This window comes from Acanthaster planci, linkage group LG04 (genome assembly GCF_054643075.1).
Source record: "Acanthaster planci isolate LZ-2023a linkage group LG04, COTS_SCS, whole genome shotgun sequence".
NCBI classification, from domain to species: domain Eukaryota; kingdom Metazoa; phylum Echinodermata; class Asteroidea; order Valvatida; family Acanthasteridae; genus Acanthaster; species Acanthaster planci.
The window spans coordinates 12802575-12813421 of NC_141780.1; the positions used below are offsets into that span (position 1 = coordinate 12802575).

Here is a 10847-nt window from a genome sequence, read left to right on the forward strand (position 1 = left end):
CTGATCATTGACAATGCACCCTGTTTCCAAAGTCAGAGCTCCAAGGGTGAGAAAACGTTTCACGACTTCACCTCAAGGCACTTGCCTACCTTGCGGCTAGGCGAGCTCTTCCGGGTCAACTTCTTGACCTTACTCTCTTTGGCCTTCTGGATGGCCTTCATGATGGCCACTCTGTCCATCTCCTTCTGGCTGGTGCGCTGGCCGTCCAGGGTCAGCTCGGTGTACTGCTCCTGGAAGAGGCTTAGGATCTTGGTGCGATAGTCCATGATGCTGGTGATGGGATTGTCCTTGAGATTCAGCGACTCGATACATGGCAGGTTGCTGATGTGGTTCACCTCAACCACCTTGTGTTGTGGAGTAAGACAGACAATGAGCGGTGAAACTTGTGAGGGGGTAAACCGCACTTAAAATAAAAGCCAAACTTTGGCCTCCTGCCTCAAACATGCAACGTGTTGATGATCAAGCTAAAGGGAAAATTTCTTCCAAAATGTGCCGGTAAGAAACCTTCACAGCACTGTGCTGAGTAAACGGAGACTTTAGCGTGCAACGTGTTGCCACAAGAATTGTACATGTAAATGAGACTCTAGATAGACATTGGTGGATTAATTAAGCGGGTCTGTGCTTTCATTACGAGGGGAGATGAATACTCAACAAACTCTACCTACTTTGTACGAGAACAGGACGCAATGGAAACAACTTCCCTGGAATATATTTGCCTGCGCGTGCTTAATTGCCCACAGGTGCATATACTGGGTGCAGACTTACGTGCTCAATGGAGTTCTGGCTGACGTCCAAGTGGACCAGGGAGTAGAGCTTCCCCAATCCCCTCAGGCTGCTGAGATTGTTGGCGGCCAGCCCCAGGGTGGTGACGTTACCCAGCCGGGCGTGCAGTCCCTCCAGGGACATTAGGTGGTTGTGGGACAAGTCTAGGTGGGTCATCTCTGACAGGTATTGCAGGTTATTGACCTCGGTCAGCTTGTTGTGGCTCAGGTCCAGTCGGGTCAGATTTGGCAAGAGTTTCTAGTTGAAAAAAAAAAAAAAACTGAACTAAAACAAAACAAAAAAGGTAGGGTTAAAGACAAATAATAAAGAATCCTTTCATGCCAAATCCTTTCCTTCATAAAGCATTTCTTTTTCATTACGAGTAACTAAAAAAAAGGTTCCTACCACAAACTGTTAGTAATCACGTACACATTGTGAAATATTTTTTATTTGATATTCCTACTTCAGAATTCGTAGGATGTTACAAGGATGCTTATCTTGCTTTTTCTTTATTAAGTATTTGTTTCATTAATCACTTTAAAATTTACATTTTTAGTGAGTAGGCATGTACATTCCAATAAATTTGTATTGGAAAACACAACTACCAGAGTTCAGTACAGGAATTAATCAAACATTTAAAATTGAGTCAAAATTGATCTTACAATGCTGTCATCTATGTCACTCAGACTGTTGTATCTAAAGTCAGCTCTGCTGATGCATTTCCAGGTGGGAATATGCATTGGGTGGCCAATGCTTGGACCTGCTACAGTTGCTGCTGCCTCTGCACTCATCCAGTGTTCTCCCTCTGGTAAAAGAATTTCCTGGCCCACACAAAAAATAGAGGTTATTCGAAATTTGATACATGTACACAATTTTCAACAGACCTTCAATAATGCTTCTGAAATACACAAAAAATAAAGTGGTACAGTCAGCTCTGGGCTTGCTTCTTTTAGAGGGGTTGCAGTAGCCTAGTATAGGGTTGAATAGTTTAAAAGCTTATTTTCAAAGGCAGATATTGACGGTAACCTGGAGCACTAGACTGAGTTTAAGGGGGTTGCAAATCAAGCCTTCTTTTGTGGGTCTATCCAAAATCACTTTCATGGCTTGGGTTCTTTGCACTTTCCAGCTTAACCCTAACCCTCCCAAATCTTCCCAAATCCTTTTCAGCAAAGTGGGGGAATTTGGAGGATTCAAGTTGTATGGCAAAAGTGCATGGCTGATTTCGAAGGATGCCATGCGTGAAGGTCATGGATTATGTTGTTTGTGCTAAGTCAAGCACAAATTCAGCCCGATACTTCTTTTGAATCAACTGCACAGCTCAAGAGTACCATTCACACTACCTCAACGTGCATGTAATGACAAGAGTTGCTGAAGGATTTTGAAGGATTCAGGCAGTTAGGCACACCTCCAAGTGACATTTTCAAGAAATTTTGAAGGATTTGGGCCGAATGCAATTGTTTCATGTTGAAAATCGGCAGATTTCAGAGTATTCAGGATGGCTCCTAGTAAAAAGGCCTAGGGGGTTTGGGTTAATAATGAAATTGAGTTGCATGATTTGTTTACTTACTCAATCTTCTCCTTTCGTATATTAATTTTTCTAACGTATTTATAATAGAAATATAAATTGATAATTTATCATTTCATCTACCTGTGAGGTAAAGCCCAACCAAACATAAAAACCACCATAATCTACATGTTGGGCACACTCACAGACTTTTACATGTTGCATATACCTCATTCCAGTTTGGATGCCTACCTTCAGGGACTTGACAGTGTGATGTACAGCCAGATAATGTAATGTCCTCTTCAACTCAATGAGTCCTCCAATCAAGCTTATATCACACACATCAACCTATAGAAATTAAAACAAACAATATCTCACTTTATCAAAAATATCAAACACTGTATGACTGCTGCGAGAAATTGGCATCAGGAAGAAGTCAATTTTAAAAACCGATTATTGCCATGCCCTGGAAAAAACTACCGTTGATTGAGGCTTTGTCCAAGAGGTTTGGCTATGGCTGCTGAAAAAACATGCAACAATGGATAGTCAAAGTCTAGCAGTAGTGGCTACTTCCAATATGTGAGTGCAATACTTCTGGTTGAAGGCCAGCCTGAGGGCGCATTTGCACAGACATGCAATAACTGAGCCTAGAGACAGAATGTGATACATGTAGTGTGATGTTTTACATGTATACACAAGGCTGAACTACATGGGTACCGCATGCCAATTGCAGACTCTCTATGTAGCATCCCAAACAAGAGCATTTCACGAGTACAATCAAAGGTACATGAGGAAGCCAATGACCAATCAATTAGTAACATCGTACCTAACTGGTTGGCCACGTGGCATCTTCACATGGTATGTCTGTTCTCAGGGAAAACAGTTCCATAGGAAACCCTTGCGTTCACACAATTTTTTTTATTGCAGGAAATAACGTTTATTGCTCAGTGTAAATGGACACTTAGTTTTAAGCTCAGCAGATATTAAATCTTTCAGAACAGAGAAATTCTTCTACGTAACCAATCTGCATGGCATGTTTGGTGCTCATTCGAAAAGCATGCACCTTATGTACTGAAGCACTGCCAATTCCACTGCACATTCTCACGAATTACTGCACTGGAAGTCAGTATTTAAAATGCGAGTCAAATGACAGGTTTTTCCCCCCTGAAATACAGCTTTCCTGAGCACAGACCACAGAAAACCTTTATGGGGTTCACCTGCAAGTGCTCCAAGGCTCTGAAAGGTGAAAGGTCAAATGGCAATTTATCAACAACCCTGGTGCTACTCCCGAGCCGATGGCGCGAGCCAACAATCTGTAGAGGGATGCAACAAGAAAGCCATGTCACAACATTAGCTTCTAGAGGCTACAACTTCTGGTTTTTCATGTAATTGATAGTCAAAAGAAAACGCAGACAAATTCAATACCTACTTTACAAAAATATCAGGTAACCTGTTTCAAGCAATGGGCTCAGCTGTTGTGCTAAGAAGATTAATCAGATAGTTGGCATTTTGTTTGCCTCGTGCTTTTTTATAACAGTGTCTCCTGCTGCTGGGATGATCAAGTCATTGTAGTGAAATGCCACTGGGTAGAGCCATAATAAATTAAGACAAAGTGATATGGTTCCACAGCTTGTTGGTGTACATGTAGGTTTAGTGGGGTTTGTTGGACCTTGGGAACTATGACTACTTGCCCTATAACTATTAGTGTTCCTTCAAGAGCCCCCCATGACAAAATATGGTCCTTTCTCACAGCTCTGCTTTTGTCCCTATTATTGACCTCCATCCCTTAACTTGAAACATGTCCGCTTTTAAAGCTCAGACCACACCTAAAGACTCCCCATGTATGAATTCAAATTGTGTAGTCTGATGCTCCTTTGCCAAGATCATGTTAACTTGTACTGAGCCAGGGTATTCAAGAACAGGGACTTCAACATGTAAGGTTAAAGACAAAGGCACAGTCCAGACTGGACAAGTGCCTCCATGGACAGTGGGCCCCATGGTGCCCTCTATGACTGCTGCCAGGGAGCCATTACTTGACTTGATTCAATTTCTGCTTACCCGCATCAGTTTCAGTCTAGAGATGAAGTCCATGATGTGTCCAATATCACTGCGGGCATCATCGGCCGCTGTGCAAAGAGTGCAGAATGTAGACCACAGTTTCAAACATGCAATTCGAAATATAAAACTTACAGACATAAGCGTAGAAAATCTGTACATATATAACTTCATTACACAAAGATATACTTGGAACAAACACAAATGGCAATACCACAAATACTGCTCGAAAAATTGCTAATTGTAGTCAGTTCACAGCTGGTTTCGCTTAAATAACACGTTTGGTTTTGATGCAGTATGTTAATATGGCATTAATACTTGGCTTTTTGTTTGCCTCGTATAAGATGAATGCTGATTAATAAGGGATTAAATACGTGCTTGGAGAATGGACACACCTATAACGCCCGAGCTGCAGGCGCGGGTATTTTCAGTGTCTAATGTTTATATTATATATATTATAGCATTTTTTATGCAGCAGGCATTATCACTTCTCAGTAGGCATTACCAAATGTTAAATTCATGGTGCGTGTTGCTGAATAGGGAAACTGTCTGAGGTACATGTATTTATGAATGATTAATGCCAAAAATTGCCAGTGGCAACCAATAATGATTAACATGCAGTCAGTCTTTTTCTTTTCAGAGTTCTTGGGCCAATAATTTGCGAGGTTACACAAATTACAAAGGACTGCAGTTTGCATTAATCACTCTACATTTAGTTTGTAATGGAGTGGAAAAATGATTCCTCCAAAACGAGGTGGACTTTTTGTATACTTTTAGGGGTGATCATATCAGAATTACATTTAAAAGCAGCTGCATCCCAAAATATTAACAGTCAAAAAGACAGCAAATCAAGCGTCAATTTGAAGTGCATCTGAATGTGTTTGAAAGTTGTGAATATGTTTTCCCGACTGGGGACACAGGTTTTTTTTTTTTTCAGTGATTTTCCAGTTACAAAGGCTACTCCCCTTTATTTGTTCTGGGTCATTTCACAGAACTCGTTCTGGCTACACTTACAGCAGGTTGGCACGGCAAGTTTCAACCTCTCCGTGATGGCGTACAGCTGCATGGGGGTCATCTCACACACGTCTGATGAGGCAAGGATGGCTTCAGCTTTCTCAAACAGCTCAGTGGCAAGAGCCTGCGAGACTCCATAGATGTCCTGAAAACAGAAAGTAAAAAGACAAAAAAGTCATCAATCAGTAGCACATGTACATATATGTACATATGGCTAGAGAGTGGATTAGTAGTGATGTCAGTTTTATGAGATGACTGAATTGATGCGAGATTCTCACATGATATTGCAATCGACTTGTTCAAACAAACAACTGTTAATAGTCACAAGATGTCCAAACATAAATTCACCCTCTGTCCAAATATTTACAGCCACGACCATCATCAAAGACCCAGATGGCACAGTCCAGTTAAAAAGGCTACCCTTTATTTGCTCAGCACTCAACACCTACGTAGATGTCAAACTCCAGGAAGTGCAGCAGGGGCGTGGGGAGGTAGGAGCTCTGGTCCAGCATCTTCTGCAAGTAGCTCTCCAGGTCCTGTCGGCGCTTCTCCACGAAGCTCTTAGACTGGTTCCAAAGGAGCTTCTTGGGGGGTAGCAAGGCCCGCTCCACCTTCTTGAGGGCCACCAGCTTCTCGTGCAGGTCATGGAACTCACTGTAGCGCCGCTGTATGGTCCAGGAGCAGTCACTCACTGAGAGCTCAATGACGTAGGCCTGAAGGGTTGCATGAAACAAACATAAATTGATTCAATAAAAAAAAGGTTTTTCTCCACTACCGTATCCAAGTCCCAAAAGGACTTCGGTAACATACGATTTACAAAACATTTTGGACCAAAAAGCTCATATTCTTACAACTTTGTCCGACTTTGAAGACTTGACGGCAAGACAACACTCACTTATCCTTCACGGTGCTTTTAAAGGGACATGTAAGAAAGGAAGTCCTAAACTCAGATGGACAGATGGATTGAAGGGTGTCTTCGGCGTTTCTCTTCCCCCACATGTACTTTATTGGAGCAAAGGAAACGCACTGCAGTTGAAAAAGCCTCATCTCGAGGGCTTACAACAGCCAGTCATGACTCACATGACAATCAAGATAGCAATACAGCTTTCCTTGGGGGAATGCTCTTCTCAGGTGGGATTTGTTGCAGCGGTGTCTTCAAATGGGCTTAATATACCAGTAATACAAAACTTCTAGATAACATCTGCCTAATATACATGCACCCAAAGAAGTCATTTTCGTATGTTTTTCTGACAAAATGAAACCGACACAAGAAACGACTGCCTGAAGTTTCTGTTTTATTGAATTGAAATTATTCTTTCAATTTCAGAGTGTAAGATAAATAACTTCCATTCTGCACGTTAATAAACACATGCATATTACGTTTTACAACCATTCCACTACATGTGCATTGGACATTCTGCATACAGTATATGCAGCAACCATGACATGAAACCTGGATCCACCATGACAGAACCTTGTAAAATAAACCAAATCTACATTCCCCATACTTTTTGAATTGGGACATTCAAGCCCATGAATGATGCTTGAATAGACAGCCTTTATGAAGCCCCCGCCACCTGCAGCATCCGTCAAGTGTGTGTGTGTATCACGAGTGTCCAGGCCAGGCAGCAAGGTCCCCAATCTGAGGGGACAATTTCTTTTGTTAGGGAAGTCGGACCAAGATGTGGGGACAAAAAACTTTCTCCATATTGCTTTGGTCTCCACAACATTTCTGTTTCAAAAATTTGGTCCCCACAATTACTGGTATAAAACCAGTGCATGCGTGCGTATACAGTGTACATGTACATATGAGGTATGTGTGTACACGTACACACAGTACCCGGCACAGTGCATGAAACATTATTCTGAAAGTGAGAAAAGGGATCGAATCAAGGACGACCTTGACTAGAAAACCTGCACAAAACTAATGACCCAAGCTGTTGAAACAAAAATGTGAAAAAACAAGAAAAAAATGGGAAGTCCTTGATTCACATCCTATCTTAAAAATGTACACGATGTATGCACCTGTTCACCTACATAGTACATACCTGTCCATGTACATATATGTATGTACACATACATGCCTCCCTGATAACATGTGACATGCGCAGACAACATAATGTACGTGTAGTTAACTGCTATGAATAACTGTTGCATTTCCCTACAGTGCGATGTACACACACTGTACATGTGCGTTCACCAGTCTAGGCCAAGTAAAACCCTACGTTCCCTCTGTTTATCTGTCCTCTGGGGTAAACAGTACACAAGCCATGATCACATCGTACACATACATGTGTATTTACTGAGTTACTGAAGACAACATTCTTCACTTTTGCAGACATGTTGCTGTTCCGTGCAGCTCACGATCGCCAACTTCAGCTACTAAAAGTACACAGATGTCTACAGATAGAAGTGACTTCACCACAACGCCCTCGTCAATGTAGATTAAAAAAAATTCTCAATCATACAGTGTCAGGTGTTTACTGCCTGAAGCGTGATTCAACAGGAACACAATCAGTTATCTGGAACTCAACTATACCCTACCTGTTGTACTGAGGACATGACAACAACCACCGAGGTGTGGTGGTGACCAAATGAGTCTCAACTACAATGTGATGCAGGACCGACCTTCCACATGCTTAATATAATCTGAACCAAAGTTCAGCTAGGCCAGCAAACAATACTGGACAAGATAATTTTTTTCCATTATCAATATGCTCTGACACTTGAAGTTTGATCGAGGTTAAAGGAAGTACCGTGTAGATCTGGATTTTTATAAAAATGAGCTCTTGGCCTTGAAAGTAAGCATAATGCACACAAACTTACACTGTTTTACGAAACATAAAAAGTATTAATAGGTCAAAATGAATGAAAAAATCTTTCATCTGGTGTATAAAATAATAGCCTGCTGTATAAATAATTCAAGGTAATACATTAAGCACTCTACACATTTTACAACCTTCCTACTTAAATCTTTATTAATTTAAATCTGCCAAACCTCCAGGTGGGCAGGATAGTGACAACCCTCGATTTCAACAGCCAATTTCACAAAAAATTGATACAATAGCATAAAGCCACTTTTGCCATCTTACTGCATACACCGTGCAACAAATTAAGAGTGGTTTCACAAAACTTACACACTGCTTATATCCACGACTCGCGTAACAAATTATGGCATACCTTTAATGCGGTCATTTTAGGTGGCGTTAATTTCACCGAACAATGCACAAATATATGCTTTGACTCATTCATTTGTGTTCAGTTAAGAATCATTACTGCTGAACTTAGCAAGGCTTATATGAGAAGCATTCAACTTTGTTTTCTGTGAGAAAACTTTGAGACTTTCTGTCCAGTTCCGAAGAAGAAAATGACAAAAACTTTTTCAACATGGAGGGAGGATGTAACTCAACAACTGTCAGTGATGATCGACTGCTGTAACATTGCCAGTAACAGCCATCTTGAGCTATTGAGGTTCTCATGTACATGTAATTTAAATGTTGCGCAATCTAGCCACTTTTCCTGAAATAGAACATAAGTACATTGCACAGCCACAACACAAATATTGTGGCACAAGGCATAGTTCAAAGGGACGTCATGTTTCCTGGAATGTGTTGCAGGAGTTAGTGTTAAAAAAGAAATACAGGTACACAATGCCTGTAACAGCAATCTCTAAAACAAATTTATTCAATGACACATTTGTAATTCAAAAGAAAAATAGAGTTCAGCTTTTGTATGTTTTACTCGTACAAATTAATGCCTTATTTCGGTTGACTTTAATCGAGGATGATGAAACTGATCCATCAAAGTCTTCAATCCCCTGGCAACTTATGTAGAGAGTACAGAAGTGAATAAATTGTTTATCAAGCACACAAGAACCAGCTCGTGATAAAACATGCGCGAGTACTCCACGGGTTTGCACTACACTTCCGGGCTCAAAATGACATCACACTTTTGTACTGTATACAAAACAGGGACATGTACAATACATGTGCAATCTAATTACACATACATCAATGATGGTTCTCTACAGTGTAAATCATGTGGTGTAGTACATGTACATGCCTCCAACTTTCATCTGCTAAGCTTGTCCAGTGAAATGTTTGAGATTCCCACCGATTTCAGTAGTTGTCAACTTGCACAGCAAGACTCAAAGAAACACTTACAAGATGCAACCAACTTAGGCTGCATGAATACATGTATATGATTATAAATATAAAAATTATGAACCCTGCAATCCTTGGAGTTGGCTTAGATTGTCCAAAACGGCAAATCTGGGCAAAATGATTAAAATGGTCGATGACCTTCGAACACACCAATAAGCCGGTTCAGTACTTCAAAACAGCAAGGTTATTCAGGAACAAAGCATGTGCAAAGTCCACATAGGGCCCCGGTTATAGGGCAAACCTCGCACGCACGTTGAATGAACTCGGACATGCTTGATTTTGGACCTGCGCTGACAGAATACTGAATTAGCTCATTGTATATCTATTTGTAGTACGGGTAGAGGTAGATGTACTGTTTTTCTGTCTGACAGTAGATGATACTGAATGAAATACATGTACATGTATGTACCGGGGTAGGCCTATGTCACATCAGATCCAGATCCACTCTGACCAAGATATCTTGCTCCCAGTGTTCATTTCATTATTGTTAAATTTCAAGAACTGGTGATTTGGCAAAAAATGCACATATCTGCAATTCAGTGTGTAACTTCTTTGTCAGAAAAAAGTTAATCCAGCACAATAGAGTGTAAAAATAGTGCATTTAAATGACACTGAGGACTGGACTGCTATCATTTCCGAAGAGCTTTCATGTTTCTGCAGTATGTTTTTATCATGTGCACAGGGTGCTTAAGGACTGTTTCAAGGCCTGCTGCCAATTAGGCCTGCTGCCATGCCCAGTGACATGAGTGATATCAGTGCATTTCACTGATTTTGGTCTCTTGGAGTCTTGCCCTCCCCTGGCCTGCTGGCCTTCTCCTTGTTCATCATTTTTATCGGGGTCACTTCTTCTTGCAATCTATCATTTTTTTCAATTAAGATGAAGATGTCAGATTTGAAGCAAACAGAAGTCGAGTTATGCCAACGGACGACTTGTCTAAAAATCTGTTGTATCCCGACTCTTTCCCGAGTCGAGTTAGCAGACTTTCTAGCTACCTGTAGGTCTGACCCTCAACTTTGCCCCAAAAGTGGGGGCTGGGCTCCCGGGCTATTGTAATTGGCCCTGTGAGCACTTACCGTGTAATTGTCAACGGACTTTGTAGCAACAATCCGAACTTCTCGCTTAAGTGATACCTGCTCCATTGGATTTATTAGACCCCCATATGAATAGGCCATCATTTATCTTGCGACAAGTTCAACATTTAACCCTCAAGTTTCGTTTTAACTTTGGTTCTTCTGCACAGTACATGTACTGTCGGCCTACCACAATGACCCGACCTTCGATCACACTTCCTGTGTTTACGCGTACGCCATCATTAACCAAATTTATCTCATGTGGCCAAGAGAGGGGG

At 41.2% G+C, this 10847-nt stretch overlaps 1 protein-coding gene across 4 annotated transcripts in view; it reads right to left on the reverse strand.

Annotated features, from left to right (window-relative positions):
- Positions 1-10817, reverse strand: part of nisch (nischarin) — a 20948-nt gene extending 10131 nt beyond the window's left edge. For 2 of the 4 annotated variants that reach the window (XM_022245514.2, XM_022245513.2), the window contains exons 1-9: positions 10573-10817; positions 5785-6048; positions 5336-5480; positions 4325-4392; positions 3484-3579; positions 2519-2614; positions 1425-1583; positions 766-1020; positions 90-344 (exon numbers count right to left, since the gene is read on the reverse strand). In XM_022245514.2, the coding sequence (XP_022101206.1) occupies positions 90-344; positions 766-1020; positions 1425-1583; positions 2519-2614; positions 3484-3579; positions 4325-4392; positions 5336-5480; positions 5785-6048; positions 10573-10674 (1440 nt within the window). In that variant the 5' untranslated portion in view covers positions 10675-10817. Of the gene's footprint in view, positions 1-89; positions 345-765; positions 1021-1424; positions 1584-2518; positions 2615-3483; positions 3580-4324; positions 4393-5335; positions 5481-5784; positions 6049-7626; positions 7814-7879; positions 8018-10572 lie in introns of those variants that run through there. The other 2 variants (XM_022245516.2, XM_022245515.2) reach the window with 2 other exon arrangements.
- Positions 10818-10847: the final 30 nt, after the last annotated feature.